Genomic DNA, 20918 nt, shown 5'->3' with positions numbered 1-20918 from the left:
TGAGAGGGCAGGCTCTACCAGCACCAAGGCAGTCGGATGTGATGCCTGTCCAGTGAGGGAAATCACTTCTGTTTAGCTGCACGGATGGGTTTTAGCTTGACCTTGCCTAGCGTTTCTGTCTAGAAGTTGCCCTCATTCAAGGTGAAATTTTTAAATTATGTTAAAAATCACTCATACTAAAGAGTTGCAGGGAAGGAAGAAGTACTGGAAAACATACTAAAATGTGTGTCTGAATCAGTATCCATTTGGTGCTCTTGTTACGGCAATCATCTGGATGCCAAGACTGGCAATAGTACCGAGGGCATCATGTGGAAGGCAGTGGGCATGAATCAGTGTGCAGAGGCCCTTGCTGCTTGAATCCTGTGATGTTCTGATCTGAGCTCGTACAGCAAGTACCCACAGTGGTGTTATCTGCAGAAGTGCAAAGTTGAGGCACCAGCAGCAGCAGGGGTGTTACACCGCATGACTGGTTTCTGTGGTGATGTCTTTCAGCTACAGCACGAGTGAAATGTATGTAAGGACAGAGCACATTTGTGCTTTGCTTTGGAGTTTCTTTTTTTTTGATATCTTGTCATGGCTTTCAGTGAGGAGCAGAGGAACAGGTGTCCTGCTTAAAAGAGCTTAACTGCTGGTAGCCTAAAAACCCCACCAAAATCTCAAATTATGTGTTTTAAAGATGAGGTGGCTTCATGAAAGATTGTAGGGTCTTGCAGTTTTACTCCAAAGAAAACACTGCTAGCTCCACAGTGCAGCTGGCAAGGATCCGTGTCAGACTGTGGAGCTTTAGTCATATGCACAAGTCTTCTTATGGTGCTAAAAATCATTTAGTTTTCTTCTAAAGTCACGGACAAGGAGCTAAAATTGTCTCGCTCAAATACGCATTTTTGAATTTCGAAATTAAATGTAATAAAGGAGATTTTTATTTTTATTCTCTTTTGATGAGACATGCAATGAGAGAGAGAGGATGCTGCGTTAGAGTATCTTTTGATTTGCTATTTGCTATGTGTTAAACATTTATATTTCAAAGAAACGTTTGTACCTGTACTGAATGTTGGCAAATCCAACAGCTCATTAGATGTTAACAATAGCAACACTGCTAAATACAAAGGATTCCTAGGCAAAGTACCCCTCAGGCTATATCTCTGAGAGAAAAAGTGGCAAATAGAATCAGAAACTAATTAAATAGTCAGCTAAAGCAAGCATAACTTAAAAAAGCTCTAAAACTACCAAAAATGGAAACATATTACAGTTATCTGCATTCACAGTGCAGAACAAGTTTGGTAGTATTTAAGATAATTCTCTAGTGCCTGCTATTTTTAGTCCAAGGGTAAGCTTCTGTAAGAGCCTTTCAGTGTTGCATCCCTTTAACCTGGCCTAACAAGCTGAGCCAGTAAGCTGTCTGATTTCCGTCTTACAGCAGGCAAAGAGATAGCTGAAACAAACCATTTGTGGTACACACGCTCAGCCTATCTTGTCTTAAGAGCTTTCTTTGTATGGATTTTTTTTCCAAATGTCTCAGTATTAAGCTTGCTTGTCAGAGACTAAATTGTTGGGCTTTGGTGTTTGGAAATGGTAGAAGCGCAGGAATGAAAGGAAGATTTTACAGACTCAGCCTAATGGAAATAAACATTTCCGCATTGCCAATGGTGAAACCTGATCAGGGCAGTTTAAGCTGTTGCTATTGATGCGACTGAGGAAAAAGCAGTGTATTTAGTTTTTCTCAGGGAAAGAAGGGCAGACATAAAGGGCCTGATTTCCTTCTCCCTTACACTTAATCTGTCCTTGTTTAACTTCATCGGTTTTGCCAGGTGATGCTTGGTTTGTGCTGCCCTAATCCCAGGGAAGCCAAGCTGGAGTTGGGCGTTGTTCTCCCTGTGCCACCAGAGCTCGGATTTACGGCACCCTTTGCCATCAAAATGCGGCAAGATCAGATGCAGTTGTAAAACACTGTGGTGCACATTGCACTCTGGTGCTTCAGGTGGATAAGACTTTGCAGTATTGCTCACTTACGAGCAGCCAGCTATTTTTTACTTGAAATACTCTGTGGTGGGGTGTCCTTTTCCTTACTCCCTCATGTTTAGAATCAGGTGCAACCATGTTTACTTCCTTGTCTCCCTGCTTTCTCTTCCTCTCTCCCCTCCTTATCCCCTGGTAGTGTGTGTAATCCTCATGTACGTTTACAAAACAGCCTTTTATTGCTTCCTAAACATGAGTAGTCCCACCCGCTCCTCTCAGCCAGCTGAGCAAGGCTTGGACATTCTCATCTTGGGCTCTTTACCATCTGTAGCTCCCTTCCCCTCTTTCTTCCCCCTTGATTCGGGTGCTGAAAGAGCAGGGAAAAATATCTCAGTACAAAGGGAGGCTATCTTAGCCAGGAAAATGTAGTCTGTGTTAAACCCAGTGATTTGCTGGATCCTACTTCTGGTTTAGTATTCAAATGGTTTCAGTTTTCTTATTGTTCTTGGGGTTAGGCACATCCCATGGGGTTTTTGGCTGTGCATCTAGCAGCTACGCAGGCTCAAATTATAACTTGTGTTAACTTCAGTGGGAATAACTTTTAATCTGAAGGTGCACTTGACATGAACAAATAATGTCAGTGTATTTCCAGTAGGGAATGCAAATACAGTGCGTACCACATTGTAGGCAAGATGAGCCAAGCCTCTTTTAAACTCAGTGTCTTAGTCATAGCAATGTATTGCTCAGCTGCTAAACTAACTTGGTAAAGAGGAAGAATTAGCCCTTGCTGGCCTGTGGCTGGACTGCTGTTAGTCCTGGGACAGGGTGGTAGAGATACACGATGTAGGAGCTGCTGTTCTCAACTTAAGCATCAACATACACAAAGAGCAGAGGACCAGGTCCCTAACCAATGTAAATCTGCATAGCTCTGTTAAAACCTGTGAAGAGGCCCTAATTTACTGCAGCTGAACAGCTGGGTCTAAGTTCTTTTTCTTTTGGTTACCAGCAGGATTAAATAGAAGTACCCCGAATTATTTATTGTCGGTGCTGCAGCAGCATCTCAAAGTCCAATGGTAAAACAGGACAAGGTTGTGAAAGAGGTTTTGTGAACACATAACAAAAAGACAGTCCCTGTCTAAAGGAACTTATGGCCTAATTAATAATGTTATTTAGTGCATTGGTAACTATATCTGGACTTGACTGCCTGTTCTACGTCATCTTTTAAGAGGATAAAAAAATACTTTGTTTGATAGTTTGATTTTTGCAATTTCTGGTGAAAAAGGGTCTGGTTAACATGAGTGCCTCACTAAAAAAAAATTGCGGTCTTTTACATCACACAGATGGAGGGCTCATGATCAGGAACACGCAGACTTTTAAAAGACTAGCTGAGAATGAGCAATAAATTCAGTCTTGACTGAGGAGTAAATAGAGGAGAGGCAACTGCAGTGAGAATAGTAGTGTGCACCACAGTATGCGTGCACTATGTAACTCTGCCCGACTGGTTGAGGGAAAATGGACATGGTAATGTAAACTAGCAAATTAGTTTTACATTTTATTGTCAACCCTATTTTATTAGTATTATCTGTGAAGACTAGTGGATTCCAGGAAACTTAGAAATAAGCCAACAGCGGGCATGCCCTAGAGGAAACTGCAACAGATAGCTCTTCTGTGATTTTTTTTAAGTGCTTATGTTTTGTTTAAATGTCTTCTGCTTTAAAATCACCATCTCTACTTTACAATTCTATTTGCATACACAAAATTCGATTAAAAGAACAGTAAAGTCTTAGCACTGAATGACAAATCAAGGAGATATGTAACTGAGGATATTATGTACATAGCTAAGTGTTTAACCAGTAGAAAATTCAGATGTATATCCTCATCCTGAAGCATATTCGTGGTGGTTGTAGGGGTTTGTCAGGTTGCACTGTTCAGTCACTGCCTTTTGAGATGAGAACGTATTTGCTTGCCGGGAGAGGCTTTCATTTTATTTTCATGGGACTGTGAAGGTGCTCTGAAAAGCCTGGCAAAATTCACCTGTGATCTCTGCTGTTAAACCTGATACCTGCTAGGACATTCCTTACTGTGGAATCTCCACATTCTCATTTGGTGCTTCATTATAAGGGAGCCTTTATTCCTTTCAGCCTAGGACACACAGAGTACAAGTACCTGAGGTTTATTTTATCTAGCTAAACCACCTCTTTAAATGGTATGTGTGTTAGTCAACACATTTGCTAATACATGCAAACAAGGAGGACATTGAAGGACATTGCCGTGCCACCTAAAAATAATGTACAGCTACACAGTTAAAATATACAAAGGAAATGCATCTTCAGGCTTGTAAACAAGTTTTTGTGTTGTATCTGAGTAAACTCTTTTAACCAACTCAGATAGCTGCCATCCAGTTAAATTACAATAAAAAATAAGGGGAGGTCCACATGTATTAATGATGTACTGATCCACTCATGCTTCAGCTGTAAGGAAAACCTGTGCTTTTCTTCCTGTGAGATATGACTTGTGTTTGTAATACCTGTTCAATGGGCATGTGTTAGGCTTGATGAAGCTGAACATGCTGAGAAATTAAAACATCATAAAAAGCATTTAATGAAGTTGATACTTTACAAATGCTAATTTCCTGGTCAAATTAAATTCCAATTTTCTAACAGTAAAAGCAACATATAGAAGTGTCTTATTTTGTAGCTTAAAAAGGAAATTCTGAGTGTGTGTTTCATTTGTGCAAAAACAGTCTCCCCATAAATTAATGAAATTTAAAAATCTATGTAAACTCTTCTCTACTATATTGTGTATAATTTTTCCTTTAAATTTGTATTTCTTTAGAGGTGTAAATCTCAAGATAGAAGTAGGGATGATTATAGTCATCCTGACATATCCAATATAATTAAAACTAAAGGAAATGCAACACAAATAGAGAACGAACAGAAGTGACAAGATAATGCTTGTTGGCAAAGGAGGAGTCCATACTGCCACTGAAGTGCAGTTTTTAGAGATATTTGTCATGATGAAGAGGACAAAGAAATTTTTACATCAATTACACATATGAAATCATCACTGCAAAATATATGTAGCTTTTTTTTTCCTCCAGGATATGCTATGCAGCCTTACAAAGGTATATGAATGTTGAAAAATCTTATGTCAGTGCATAGAGAGATTAGTGTGGGCATGGACCATAAATCAAGTAAATAAATAAATCTCAGCAAGAAGTGCTTGACTATTTGGACTGAAATACTGCTGACACTGTCGTTGAAAGCTCTGCAACAGGAGAGTCCCAAATGTCTTCCCTGCCTTATGCTGTAAACTGCCTTCCCATTCGTCCCTCTTTCTACAGTACCCACTCCATATTAGAGCTTGTCCAGACTGGGGGCCCAGGGTCTTTAACTCTCTACTCTCCTGTATATTATTTATGTGCATAATAATAATAATTAAAAATCCCTGTCTGAGTTGTTGCTCGGGACCTTATTACACGCATGAGTGACTGTCTGTGTGTGGGAAAGGGAGGATGGGTAAGAGGTGCCATTGCTGCTCCGAGTGGCGAAGCTTCTGGTGAGCTCAGAGGCAGCCTGCCTAACCTCTCACACCCTGGGCACAGAGCTGCTCAAGCAGGTCGGGCTACCTGTGCTGCATCCCCTTCCCCAGCACACTCACTCCTCTGCTCACCTGTGCTTCCCCAGCAGTTCTGGCAGACAGGAAACTTCACCTCGAGCCCAGCTTCTCTGGCTTCACTCTTGCACAGTGGAGAAAAACTCACAGCTTTTCTTTTTATTGTGGCTCTTCATCAGGTACTTTATTTCCTTTGCACTTCTACACTTTGCCTGCTCTTGGTTTTACCCATCAGAAACACAGAGGGAGTTTTATGCTTTGTTGTGGAGCTCAGCCCAAACCTAGCCCACTATGGGCTGGACAAGACATGCCAGACATTCTCCTGCTGCAGTTCCCCACCTGTGAAGACCAGGTGGCCTTTGCTAGCACAAGGCAGCACAACAGTAAGTCCATGGTGTGCCTCAATATTGCAGACATGCAGTTCCTTTACAGTGTCCAATCCTGTAGAAGTTAAAAAGCCCCCCTGGTGAGCTAACCCAGTAAGGGACATGGGTAGAGCATTTATCTGGTAATCAGCAGATTAGTCTATACAGTCAGCAAACGTTGAGGCCTGAACTGATGATAAGATGATTTGTTTTCAAGTGTTTTCTCAATATTGTGCTCAGGATCAAGTATAAATTGAATAGAGTGACCTTTTGATACTGAGTCAAATTGACTGCATTTGCAAAGATTCTGTGGTTTCACTTACTATAAATTTTTGATATTTGGTCTACCACCGGTGAAATGAATCCAGCACAATATCTTATCATTGGTCCCCTTAATACAGTCGATAGCACAATAGCTTGCTTGCAGATTGTTTTTTTGTTTTATCTTTTCCCCAAAATCAAAGATTACTATGATAGAGGGGAAGGATGCAGTTTACACAAATCAGATTGCAATGGCTTGCAAAATGTGGATGAATTTTTGTCAAAAGATGTAAAACATGGGTTGGTAGCAAGATCCTCAAGTTTGTGAGATGAGTAAGTCAATTAGTAGCTCTTCAGTTTATTATACTTAATTTCCAGACTGTAATGGAAACTTCTGAACTGCAACAACTCGTTAAAGTTACAAGAAAAGTGACTTTGTGGTAGACGAATATTCAGTAGGCTTTTTTAAACTGACGTGTTTAGCTTAGAGCAGAATGGTTAGATCTTTCACTTGAAAAGTAGTCCATCTCACAGGAGCTATGGCAGCATTACTTCCAGTGATCCAAGGGCATGATCCTCAAGAAAAGCCCATTTGCAGGTGGTCTGTGCTGTGGTTTTGAGTTGTGATGCTTTAATACCAAGTACTAGATAGAAGTTTTTCAGTGTCTGGAGAGCATCTCGCAGAGAGAAAGCAATTTGAGTTCAGTTACCAAGATTACACATAGGAACTTTCTGAAAAATAAGCAACATGTTGATAATGATGACATCGAAAATTTTATTTTATTGTATTTTATTTTATTTTATTTTATTTTATTTTATTTTATTTTATTTTATTTTATTTTATTTTATTTTATTTTATTTTATTTTATTTTATTTTATTTTATTTTATTTTATTTTATTTTATTTTATTTTATTTTATTTTATTTTATTTTATTTTATTATTTTTGTTGTTTTGTCCCCTGAAAAGGGGAGGGGGAAAATGGATGCTGCCAATGGTCCCATCTCCTTCAGCCTGTGGACATTTAGCTGGTGCTTCCAGTGGTGCCATAATGTTCCTGGGAGTAATGCTGGGGGTTGTGCCCCTCTGGGACCTAGCTCTGGAAATTAGGCATTGAAGTACCTGCATTGTGTAGAATCACAATATTTATTTAACATTGTTTTGGGGGGAGAACATTTTAGGATGGTAGAGCACATTTCTTCAAGTCTATATGTGGAGAAATCCAACTGGAGTGAAGCTTTTACACAGATATGGCCAAGTGGTGGGTCCTACAATTGAGATATATCCACATTCCATATGAAGGGCAGTGAGCTGCTGAAATCAGAAGGCAGGCTGTGGATTCAAGTGGACTTTGCCTACAGGTGCATGTGAGGAGTATGAATATAGCTGTCTCCTTCAAGAAAAGAAAATATCTTGTTTCCTTTCCATACCCTAAAGGCATTTGCACAGGGGTGGTGATAATTAATCCCCATATTTCTATTTCATATAAAGAAATCTGGCTGTAATTTTCTCCTAGTGGGACTCCATTTTGTTTTTAAAGATAATTGATAGCTCTGGACTTAAGCATTTCAATTATGGGAGTGTCTCTTGGGGACCAGACTAACAGATCTTGGAAAGATGTTCTAATGCAAATGCATCATGTGAATTTTTACTGTAAGACAACGTGGGACGCCAAAGGATTTGCAAAGCAGTTAAACAGTAAAATAAAAGCTGAGAAACTTCTTCAAATATATAAGGGCATGGGACTGATTGTGTGCAGATATGGTGGAACAAGTGATTGACCACTTGGACCACTAATTCATTTGGCCCTGGGTACAGCCAGCTCTGAGTTGAGGAGAAGGAGGCACTTGCCTTGGAGAGTGCATGGAAAAGGCAGCAAAATCAGTATGACAGCTCTGTCTGTGGATGCCATGGCAGGTTGGCTCCTTCTGTACCAGAAGAGGGAAAACTTGGGCTCTAGTTCTTCCCTTTCATCATCCTTGACTAAGTTCTCATTTTTCTCTCTCAGGAGTAGGAATACCAACCAGCCTGAATCCTAATCCCTGTATACCTCCTACCCTCCCAGTGCTTCTGTCCAGCCTGTGGCTCCTTATCCTCCTGTGGCAAAGCTGGGTTTGTGGGGCACGGCTGAGACACCATCTGCCCCTACTCCTGCGTGTTTGTTGACAGGAGGTGCTCAGGGCCTGAGTGGTGTTAATGAGCTTTTCAGTGCCTCTGCATCCTTATGTGCAAAAAGGGGTGAATCTGTACCCCTTGTTTCTCAAGGAAAAGACAATCGTAAGAATATCCTTACTTCAAAATTTGTCATTAAGGAATTAAATCCTGTTGGAAATCCCTGATGTGCTCACAAATCAATTTTGTTTGTTTGAAAGTAGTACCATAAAGTATTAGTATTTTTAGATCTCTCAAATATTTTCAGCTGGAGGAAAATATTTTATTTTCTTTGTTAGTTGTGCTATGAATAGATCTTGGGCTGATGAGGAGAAATGAGTCAATATGCTGAAATGGTGATCCCTTGTGAGTTCTGGTGTACACCTGGCTGCTCTGAATTGCTTACCAAGCTGGGCTGCTAGAGTGGTGACAGCTTCCACCAGCTGTGGATCTGTCCCAAGGTTTCCTGGGCTGTTTATGAAGGTGTGGCGAGCTGCCACTGCTCCCAGCTCCTTGGGGCTGTGGATTAATAATGCAGTTTAGACCCTGATCTTTTAGTACGAACCACAGTGGGGCCATGCACTATTCAAACTGTCCAAAATTCAAGAAACTTCAGAGCATCAACATTCATTAGCTGATTTCACTCCTTGAAATACAGTCAGCAAAAGTTGTCCATGTACTAATCACAATTGTAAGGGAGAGGAAAAGTCACCCAAAGATTTTCTAAAAGATGGGCTTGACTCTTCTGGAATGAATCAGCTGTGCTGATTACAAGATCAACAGGATAATCCTGAATCAGGACATCTGATTCATCAGGACATTCAGGGTTTTCAAGAAGGGATCACAGAAACACAGGTGGATAGATTGGAAGGGACCGCAGTGGGTCAGCTGGATCAACTTCCCTGCTCAAGCAGGGCCATCCTAGAGCATGTGGCACAGGACTGCATAAAGACAGTTCTTGAATATCTCCAGTGACAGAAATTACACAGTCTCTCTGGGCAACCTATTCCAGTACTCTTGCTATTCACAGAGTAAAGAAATTTTTTCTCGTGTTCAGGTAGAACTTCCTGTGCATCAGTTTCTGCCTGTTGCCTCTTGTGCTGTTGCTTGGCAGCACTGAGCAGAGCCTGGCTCCCTCCTCCTGCCACCCTCCCTTCAGACACTGACAGACATTGATGAGATCCCCTCTCAGTTGTCTCTTCCCAAAGCTGAACAGGCCCAGCTCCATCAGCCTGTCCTCGTAACAGAGATGCTCCAGGCCCTTCATCATCTCTGTCACCCTTCCCTGGACCTGCTCCAGGAGCTCCACGTCTCTCTTGTCCTGAGGAGCCCAGGACTGGACACAGCACTCCAGATGAGCTTCACTAGGGCTGAGCAGAGGGGCAGGGTCACCTCCCTTGACCTGTTGTCAGTGTTCTCCCTGATGCACCCCAGGGTCCCATTGGCCACAAGGGCACTGCTGGCTCTTGGACACTTGGTGTCCACCAAGTCCTTCTTTACAGAGCTGGGCTTTCCAGCAGTTTGGCCCCAAGCCTGTGCTGGTCCCTGGGGTTATTCCTCCCCAGGTGCAGGATCCTGCATTTGCCTTTGTGAAATTTCAGATGGTTCCTTTCTGCCCACCTCTCCAACCTGTTCAGGTCCTTCTGAAGGGCTGCACAGCACTCAGAGGGGTCAGCCCAAAGCTTCTCCCAGCTTTCTGTCATCCATGAACTTGCTGAGGAGGCATCTGGACCTTCATCCAAGTCATTGATGAGTAAGTTAAACAGTACTGGCCCTGACATTGAACCTTGGGAGACACCACTCATGACAGGCCTCCAACTAGACCCCATGCCATTGATAATGACCCTCTGGAATCTGCTGTTCAGCCAATTCTCAATCCACCTCATTGTCCACTCATCCAACCCACACTTCCTGAGTTTGCCTACGAGGATGTTGTGAGAGACAGTGTCAAAAGGCTTGCTGAAATCAAGGTAGGCAATATCCACTGCTCTCCCCTTGTCCATCCAGTAGCTGTTTCATCATAGAAGGCAATCAGCCAATTGGCCAAGCATGATTTTTCTTTAGTGAAACCATGCCTGACTAGCTCTGATCGCCTTTGTGTCATCCATGTGGATGCAGATGGCCTCCAGAATGAGGTCCTCCGTTTCAGGGATCCAGGTGAAGCTGACTGACCAGTCATTCCATGAGTGGGCCAGTACTGGGTCTGGTATTGAACCTTGTGGGACACTGCTCATGATACCACTCATGACTCCTTGCCATTTTTGAAGACTGGGGTGACATTTACTTTCTTGCAGTCCTCAGATACCTCTCCTAATCTCCATGACCTTTCAAAGATGACCATGAAGCAGCCTCACTATGGTGTCTACCAGCTCTCTCCAGCATTCGTGGATGCATTCTGTCAGGGCCCATGGACTTGTGGATTTCAAGTTGTTGTAGGCTTTCTCTAACCCAGTCTCATTGTAATGACAGAGATTTTAAGATGTTGCATGATTTTTTTAAAGGAAAAAAATTTAAGGATAGATTACAGCATTGCTCCCTATATGCACCCTAAAGGGATGCCTGTGAATGACAACATGGAGAAGCCTCTGTTACAGCTCAATCTTTGGCCTCTGTGGCCTCTGTGGATTGCCAATAAGTAACAGGTATTACAGACATAAGATGCTAACCACAGGGTAAACCCAGCTCCATCAATAGTCAGAATACGCAAAAGAGAAGGAATCATCAAGGGCAGAGGATTTAAATACCTTTGCGTGGGTAAATTATCAACTCATTTCACTGGCCAAAGAGAGAATATCTCTGGAGACGTTTAACTGAAAGCAGAAATGCAATTAGATTGTTACACAACTATTACATTGTTTTCAGACAGAGAATTATTTTTAGTGCTGTAGAAATACTGAAGTATTAGAGCAAAGCATGTAAAAGCAGAGAAGAGCACAGTTAGAAACTTTCCACGGTCTTTGGGCTCCTAGATTACTCATGCTTGAGGATTGGTTGATCGTCTGGCGGTTTACCTTGGTTGCATTCACCCATAAAGAGTGACACAAATTCCAAATTTTAATTCCTTTCAGAGCTAATGGCATTTTGAATATGCTGGAAATTTCTGTTGTCAGAAAAACAGAAGCACGTGCGTTCATTGGCATACTTGTGTTCTGTGCCGTCTTCATCTGAGTGAAAATTTACAGAGATAAAAACATCTCTGGCCCCAATGTCTTTATGCTAACATAACAGTGTCATTTGAAAGTGATGCATAACTGCTTCTGCATTAAAAAGGCAAGTTAGCAACATGCAGTCATTATGAATTCTTTTATTAAAAGTTTAATAATTGCATATATTTGCCATGCAGCGTTACATTTGAGATTATCCTCTGGTCTTTTTTCTTACACACTGTAGTTCATTTAGGTAGTCTAGATACCTAGGATCTGCTCCTGAAAAGAGAAGCAAATCATTCTTGTAAGATTGGGCTTGAAGTTAGGGACATGGTGGAGTCAGTTCCAGAGAGCACATGGTACACCCTGTGGCCTCAGCAGAGTGGGAGGTGCTCAGCTCCTCCTGTTCCACCGAGCCTGCGTGATGAGCAGGTTGGATGCCAGTCTGAAATGTGAACTTCTGCAGTGACAGTGCTGAAACCTTGAAAGATCCTGCATTTGGCCGTGGCGTTGCTTCTCCGCAGTGCTGTCAACACCAAGACTCAGGCTGCAATAGCAAAGGAGAAAGCTGCTGCTTCAGTGATTATTGCTCAGACGTTGATATACCCAACCATCTCTCCCTCTGCATCTCTCCTCAGCACCATTTCTGCTGTATCTAATAATTGTGGTTTTTTATAAACAGTAATTTAGGACAATTAGGAGCAATAGCATAGTTAAACCTTTAAAAGGTTATCTAGCAATGTCATTTTCTTGACTAATGTGTTCCTGCTGCTATGTCGTTTGTGAATAGACATGTGTTAGCCAGCTAGCGTGCTTCATCTGTGGTGACTTTGATTTATTTGCTCTGTAAATTGGGACTGAAGCAATAATGGAAAGTGACATTAATTGTTTAACAGAGTCCTCTTTGTCACATCCTCTGCTTTCTCTGGGGTGTTTGAATGTTGAAACTTGTACAAAACTAATTGAAATTGCCGTGATGAGGACCGGTGTCCGCTCAACTTTCTGTTCTTGAATGTCAGTGCACTTGAATGTCTGTTTAAAGCGTGAGAGTTGAGCAGCTAACAGCAAATATCAGGTTTTCTTCTGGCGTGGTGTTATTAAAGAAGGCATTCCCTGTTAGAAATAGCAACACTTCCAGCTTTGTTGTCAGCTTTATAAGCTGCAAGGCTCAGCAGTGTGCCCTACCAGCTGGACTCGCTGAAAAAGTTCCTGGTGCTGGGCTGGGGGTCAGGCAGCCAAACCAGCTCACCCTAAGCTCGGGGGGTGGCTCTCACACCATTCATCCCACCACTGGTGAGGGACTTGAAATGCCATTGGGAAAAAAACCTGGTACACACTTCCTTGCCCAAAAATGCATATTTTTACTATCCTAGAAGTGACACCACAGTTTTCCTCTTTTCCTCTCAGAAAGTGGCTGTGAAAAGCTGGGTTCAGAGTGTGGTTTTATTCGGCTCCCTTCTGCCATTTCCATCCTCTACACATGGAATTATCACAGCTGTATGGTTATGTCTGCTTAGTATGGTGGAAATCACCTGATACTGAAATTTGGATACCTTTTCTCAGTGGCCAAGTGGCCTTTTAAATAAATGCTTCTCCTTAGCATTAGCTTGCCCGAGTATTTATTTGTTTCTTGGAGATGATGCGGTGAGCACCAGAACAGTTTGTGCTCTGCCTTAGCTTTCTCGCTCAAAGACAGCTTTTATGTTAGAAGCCATGAGGTGTGATTTGGCAGAGGAGCCTAGCAGGAGCAATTATCTGCGTGGTTTATGATCATCTCTGTTCAGAGTCTGCTAGATAAAAGTATTACTGAAAAAAGTCATGCTAAGGGGATACCCAGATTCACTTGATTATTTTTTTTCGGAAGTGTAACTTGGCAATGTTTTGCTGTTGCCTTTTTTAACTTCTTTGTATTTTGCTTGTTTGTTTGTCTTGCTGGTATTACTTGTCTTGCTAGTTCACTTTTATACTTTGAGATTTTAATTTAGCTGAATTTTTTTCATGGTGGAAACACAGAACTTGATGAGCTACTCTGACCCTGGTGGAAAAACTCCCAATTTGATATCACTTGAATCAGTGAAAGGCTTTTCATTTACTTCAATAGCACTAGGATCAGCCTAGGAGTCCTAGATAATTGATCTGTCAAGATGAATTTCCAATCTTTCTGAAAAATAAATATAATGATTTTTACACAGTTCTATTTCTCAGTACTAACTCTCAGCACTCAAAAAATCTGTATCTTAATATACAGTAGGGACTATATTTCATTAAAAATCAGGAGGCACTTAAATTTACTCGATTTGACAAAAAGAACTCTTGTTGCTGAAATAAGATATAAATTAACGTTACAGCCACATCTGATTAGAAATTAATCTACTTTTTATAATTGCTGTTGGAATTTGATAAATGCATACAATAGTGTATTGAGCACTCCAATGACTTAACTCAAAAAGACAACTTCAAAGGCAACCTGCCTAATACGTTTCTTTACAAGAAACCCAAACAACCTGTCATTTACCATATGGGTGCTGCTGGCTATTCTTACGCCAGAATACTCATGAATGAGAAGCTGTTTGTTTTGTTCTGGAGCAAGGAGTTGCAGAAGTGTGGAAGGGAAACCCTTTCTCACTTACTCTGGACCATATATGTGAATGAGGTTTTCCGTATTTTACTGGTTATTCATTTTGGTGTCCTGATTAGCTGTCTGATTCTTGTAATTTTGTCAGGTCAATTAGCTGGTATTCATTGTTGAAGAGCAAAAGAAAGAGACAGCCTGGGCTGACACTGTCATTAGGTGTCAGCATTTAAGCTCATCCTGTAATACAATCCCTTGTTGATTACTTACCCTTGTTAATACCTGATTAAAAAAAAAAAAAGAATTGTGCAAGAAAAGTAAACTAGCAATACACCACGAGTGCAAAGAGATTTCTTTTGAACAGAGATGGCTCATTTTATTGTACCTAATTGCATCGTCTGAGATTCTGTTGCAGGTTATTGTTTCCTGGGCCGGTTTAACTGCGTGTCATCTGCTTGTTCACATACAGAGGCATCGTTTTGTTCCTTTTCTCACCTGGTTCCTCTTTTTGTTTTGTCCTCTCCCACAGAAGATAGATGAAGAGAGCGAGGCAAACTTGCTAGCTGTTCTCACTGAAACACTGGACAGCATCCCTGTGGATGAGGATGGATTGCCTTCATTTGATGCACTGACAGATGGAGATGTGACCAACGAAAATGCCACTAGCCCCTCCCCAATGCCCGACGGCACCCCTCCAACTCAGGAGGCAGAAGAGCCGTCTCTAGTAAGAACCCTTCCTACTGTTTATCAGGAATTGGATGTGCCTCTGGCTACCCGCTGCATGGGTATGATGTAGTCACAGTAAGGTCTGGACTTTTCATTTAGACTGGAGAGGAAAATCAAGTAAAGAACTGAAAATTAAGGGGGGGAAAACCCCCCACCAAATAGCCATAGGATGGTTAATATTGCAGTCTATTAAAAAGTTGTTGAAAAGGTTGTTTTTGAAACTCTTACGCTAATGGGTCTGACACTTTTGCTTATCATTCTGTTCAGATAAGTCGGGATAATGATTCTTAACTCATTTCTTGGGGCTCTGTTTGTTGTGGATGTTTAGACATCATTTTTGGTGATCTGTGAAGAAAGGCCCAGTGAGTCTGTTGGGATGCAGGGCTGATTTTGTGTCTTTGACATTGATTTGACCAGTAAGCACCAGCTTAGTGCTAACCAGAGCAAAACGGAACCTTGGATGAGGATGTGGGTGAAACATTATATGCATTTTGCTCCGTAAATCTAGTTTGTGATGTGATTCTGTTTCTGCTGAAAGCCTTTTATCACTGGCTTCAGTGGAAACAGAGCCAGATACCTGAATCTTGACACTGTTTGCATTAGTCTGTTAACGTTAGTGTCTCTGTGTAGATCAGAGGCCTCTTCATGTCAAACACATCACTGAGAATTTCATTTTGCCATGGATTCAGAAATCCAAGATCCCTGTCGCTTCTGCTTGCCCCGCAGTATGCTGCAGTAAAGGGAGCAGAAGCGTGCTGCCAAGCCAGAAGAAAGTGAAATCTGTTAACTCTGAGGAATATCAAGTCTTGCTTTTTTGTTTTATTGTACTTTGCTTGCTGAAATTGATACAACTAATTTTAAGTAACTATTCAAAAATGTAGATAAATCATTTTAATTCATACAGATGTTTAACTTTACTCTTTTCCTTCCACTTTCCTTTTCCTGATGTGTTTGTAGCTTAAGAAGCTCTTGCTGGCTCCAGCCAACACTCAGCTAAATTACAATGAATGCAGTGGTCTCAGCACACAAAACCATGCAAACACTAATCACAGGATCAGAACAAGCCCTGTGGTTGTTAAGGTACAAATTTAATCTTTATAATAATAAGAAAAAGAAAAAAGAAAGTGTAACAAGGTCTTTTATGCTTTTAGCAATCAAGCAAGCAGTAGATCTGAATGTATTTCATTAATATGCTTAGTATCTTGTAACCAATTTTTAAAAAATGTTAGTTATAGACTGGGTACCAGAAAATCGTCTGAACTCTTTCATGCTCTGAATGTTTCATTTACGCCTTTTCTCTTGGCAGAGTTCAGCTGTAGTCACACCGTCTGTTACTCTTACCTACTTTACTGGTACACAGAGTGGGATGCGTTGTGATAAAATTTGCTGATGCTCTGGTGTTGTTTATGAGTGACTCCGGGATGTGGGACTGCCATTTTCCCAGCTGTCTGAGCTCAGACCAGTAGCACTGGATTCTTGGCAAAAGACGTATATTAGACATTGATTGGATGGAATGGGGGGGCTTAGACTTAATTCTGTTAGCAGGCAGTATTAAACAATGTTTGTCTTGCCATTCAGTGTAACTGAAAACAGGCCGTTTAGGGGTACTTAAGAGAGTTGCGAATACTGGGCCCAAGCAATCAGCAGCAAATTGAGGTTTAAACCAGCTTAGTTTTTTCTTCACAGTAAAGGCGCTGTAGGGTCTTGTTAGTTACATGTTACTGAGTAGGAACATTGCAATGTAGGAGAAATGAAATAAAAAGCTGCATAAATGTAATTTAGGAATTTTAAATGTAATTTTCTTTCCTTGTTCTGCAAACAGTTATTCACAGCTCATAGATCTAGTACACTTAGACTGAACACTTCATTGAAAATCTCATCTCTTCAGAAAACCTATATCCATTCTGATAAGGTTCAGCTCACTAATTTTAGCTTTATTTTCTTTTATTATTTTACTTTATTTTATTTTACCCTGTTTTAAGACTGAGAATTCATGGAGCCATAAAGCGAAGAGCATTTGTCAACAGCAAAAGCCTCAAAGACGTCCCTGCTCTGAACTTCTCAAATATCTGACTACGAATGATGATCCTCCTCAGACCAAACCAGCAGAGAACAGGAACAGCAGCAAAGAGAAATGCACCTCCAAAAGGAAGCCCCATCTGCAGTCTCAGACAAATCATCTGCAGGGTAGGTGTGGGACTGCAGAATACAGCTTGGTACCAGCAGTAACGCTGGGAAGTACCATGGTTGGGAATACCCTCAATACTTCTTCTGTTCTTTGGATTAGTATTGGAAATCCAACATCTCTTATCTGTAAAGAGAATTTTAAAACACTATAATGAAGTTAGAATTAGTTAGCTAGATGTAGCTTTTAGTCATATTTGAGCCTTTTATTTATTGCCCCAAGCCTCAGAAAAGAATCTCAGGAAAAATTTAACAAATACAACATGGTACCAAGCTAGCTGGTGATACTTATTCACAGAGAACTGTACCACTAAGAAATCATTATACCCCTAAACAAGCTTGGCAGGCCAGTTCATTAGTGAAGTTCTTCCTCTCTTGCTGGAGTAAAACTGAAGGCATTGTTAACCTGCCACATAGCCCTTAAGAGATAATAAATAGTGCTCTCACTGCTACAGAGAAAACAATAAATGTTTAAATTCCTGTTAAAGCTGGAATGCTGGTTTGGAATTTTATTTTGTAAATAGCTGAAAGTTTAGATGCCATCCTGATCTTTCTCTCTCCTTTTTGGATTCTTTATGGTCAAAACTAAACACTTGTGTTGACTTTTAGGATCCCCTGATGTGTAAAAAACTGGTCTATATTACAAGTAGCCTCTGTGACAGAGATGCAAGAACTTAAAACCTCCTCTCTCACTTTCTCTCCCTCTCCTCCCCTGCCTGTTTTCCCAAGATAAAGGAAAGCTGTAAAAGCTTATGAACCCAAAGGGAGCCTTTTAAAGTTACTGCTACTTTAAAATGCATCTATGTATTTATGTTGGCCTGGCATCTGGAAGGCTACATGCCTACCTCAGACACATCAATGCAAATCCTGGATGACTCTGCTAAAGTCAATGGAAGTTACCTGTCTGCAGCAGAGATCAGGATGTGACCCTAAATGTGTTGTTTGGTATTTTCAAAGCAACAGTTGTAAACTGTATGTTCTTCCTTCTTTTCCTCTCCCTCTTTCTTGCATTTCAGCCTCCATCAAGTCTGTCTTCTCATTCTGCACTAGGAAGCATAAGAAAACTTAAGAAAAATAATCTTCCCTTCCTGCCACTTAATATTGTTCTTGCAGCTGTACATTCTGACATCATAAGTATGGGGTTTCTCCATTATAGTCTGAAATTATCTGAACAATATTTCTCGTAGGAAGGAAATCCAACTATCCCTAAAGCTTTCTTATGCCAACTGCCACTCCTTTTGGATGGCTTCAGCAGTCTGCTTTCACAGCAGAATCCAGACTGAGCTCTGCATGTGAAACCTGGGTCTGTTACTGCAATGGTACTGAAAAACAGAACTGCCACAAGTTACAGGGGGCCTTATGAACACAGTTGGTTGTTAAGGTGGTAGGTGATAAGGTGTATCGTGTGTAACCTGCTGTATGCACACGTATGTTACACCCATGCACAGACATATATGCACACAAACATACATACAGGTTATAAAGTCTTTCTATTCAGATCAGAGCTGCTTTTTTCCACCAGCTGAGCAATTCTGTAGATTCAGTTCCAAGAGTCAGAGCACGCTGGGTTGAGGAAACAGCACTGAGGAGAGGTTACGAAAGTCCAAGGGGACATATAGCTAACAACTGTGCTTAGCAGATGACTGTGATTTTAGTGGTCTTGCAGGTGAATTTGCAGGCAGAGAGAAATTACCTCCTCATTTAATTTTCCTGCCCTTTAATTTATGGGCTTCTGAAATGTTGTTTTTCAGCAAATTTGCCTCATACACCAATATATAACTTCAATATCCATGGATTTGCATATAATACAAATACAAGAATATAATGCTTTCAGCTTGGACAGTCAATTCATGCAGAATCAACCTTGCAAATTTAACTGATATTTGCAGACCTATAGTCATTGGTTCATACATTTAATCAAAAGTACAAGAAAATTGTCTCCTTCTGTTTTAAAAAACTATCACAGTCTGGGATTTTCTTTCAAAGTTAGGGAAGGCTCACAAAGGATAAGTCAAATGTTATTTTCCTTTAGGGTTGCTGTTGCAAACATATTGCAAACCCACGGGAATGTCCACAAACGCATTCATGCCAAAGATCATCTGTGGTTTTGCAATGAAATTTGCCCATGAGGAAACGTAGTTCTTTTGAACCTGAATGTTTTCAATTTACAGGGACAAGCAACTTGATGTGAACTCTTTTTAATAAGAAAAAACCCACACCACAGTAGACCTTGAAACTCTAATAAACAGGCACCATGGAAAATGACAGTGTCTTGGCCAAATATTTACACTATCAGTAGCTGTATGTGAGTATGAATCCTTTGCAGAAAGAGTGTTTGGTCAAGCTCTTGCCTAGCAATAAGAAAACTGATGGGTGTTTTGGTATGCAGACTTCTCAGTGATATCTGCCTAAAATTAATACATGGGAGTGTGAGATAATGCCTTGGTTCTGTGCCCATCTCTGGCAGATTTGCACTGTGCCTCAGTGCTTCAGAATTTAATATGTGTATATTCTGATTTGGAACTATTCTGTGGGATAGGTAAGAGCTAGAAAGAGACTTTTTAGAGACATAAATAGCTCTTTCACTTTCAGCTTCCTTAGCCTAAATTGGTTAAGATAGTGCAGATTTTAATTTAAAAAAAAAGGAAGGTTTTATTAAAACTTTATTCCAGGGCCTTACTGCAAGATCTGATTTTTTTAAAGCCAGTTTTACCTCTAGGTAGCCACAGGCAAACATTAGTATTCATAGATATATATAAATTATACACAAAGATGTGTCAGGTTACATTCAGTTTTACTGCACCTGGTGTAATGCACAAATCAGTGGCCACGCTGGACCAGACAAATAACTCATTGAGGTGCATCTCCTCACTCCAGCAATGACTTCTGAGGAAGGTGAACCTGAGGTGAACACCTGAGCTTCGATTTCTAACTTCCATATGGGGAGGAGAAGAAACAATATGCAGCTCTTGATAATTGAGTTAATTTTTAAAAAATGTTATATTACTTCAGGAATGCTCTAGAGCATATAAAAGTAATCAATTTGCATATAAAATCCCTTAATGTTGATGGGAGCTCCAAGCCTGTAATGAATATGAAATATGCAGTAGTGACACTCTGGACAAAAGATCTGCAGTGCAGGAGTGTTCAAGGGGAACATTTTGTCTTAAGTAATTAATCTGCAGAAGAGATCCCCTGCTGTTGTTCTTGCTACAATGCTCTCTGTGTTTAAAACATCAATCTGACTTCTGAAAAGTAAAATTTGCAAGTACTATAATTTTTAATTTTAAAGGAATCTTAGTTGTATTCCAATATCCTGGTTCTTGGCTTGCTCTGAGAAAATACAATTTTGCACAAGTTAAAGCTGTAAAGACATACATTTTTATAGCCAGAGCTTTGTTTTTTGCCTATGTTAGGATTGTAGTGCTGAGAGCTTCAACCCCATTTTTAACCATCTGTGACTTCGTCCGTGGTTTGTCATAGTTTCAGAGATAATTTGCAAAAATTTGGACTATAACTGCTTGGACTCTGGCCTCACAGAAACAACCTATTCTCAGTGCTGTATATAAAATTGTATCTTGTAGAAGTAAAATTAACTGAATATTCATAACGTTCTGTTACTTTGTAGTTATGCTGCTGCTCCTGTTTCCAAATAAAACGTGAACTGTAGTCTAAATTAACACTGAGAGAAGTAATATTTTCACAGTGTATCCTGTAGAGTTCTTCATTGATTTTTAACATGTAACAGTCTTTTTCTGAAAGGTCCTTGTCATTTGGGCTGTGTACTGTATTTCAGAGGTACAGTAATTGAAGTAAATAATTGTTGAAATTTAGATGCCCTTTTGGTACTAGTAAATAAGGAATCAAGATGATTCTCTTTATTTATCTGGCTGAGATACACTGAAATGGTAATTGAACTATCAGAGCTTGGCCCTATCTGACTA

The 20918-nt window shown here is 40.6% G+C and overlaps 1 protein-coding gene across 3 annotated transcripts in view; it reads left to right on the top strand.

The window, feature by feature from the left end:
• Positions 1 to 20918, top strand: part of PPARGC1A (PPARG coactivator 1 alpha) — a 368694-nt gene that overhangs the window by 319490 nt on the left and 28286 nt on the right. For 2 of the 3 annotated variants that reach the window (XM_063401710.1, XM_063401711.1), the window contains exons 3-5: positions 14594 to 14788; positions 15748 to 15870; positions 16773 to 16977. In XM_063401710.1, coding sequence (XP_063257780.1) covers positions 14594 to 14788; positions 15748 to 15870; positions 16773 to 16977 — 523 coding nt within the window. Of the gene's footprint in view, positions 1 to 14593; positions 14850 to 15747; positions 15871 to 16772; positions 16978 to 20918 lie in introns of those variants that run through there. The other variant, XM_063401712.1, reaches the window with a different exon arrangement.

Source organism: Prinia subflava, chromosome 7 (genome assembly GCF_021018805.1).
Source record: "Prinia subflava isolate CZ2003 ecotype Zambia chromosome 7, Cam_Psub_1.2, whole genome shotgun sequence".
In the NCBI taxonomy this organism is placed as follows: domain Eukaryota; kingdom Metazoa; phylum Chordata; class Aves; order Passeriformes; family Cisticolidae; genus Prinia; species Prinia subflava.
This window is presented reverse-complemented; position numbering and strand designations above follow the sequence as displayed.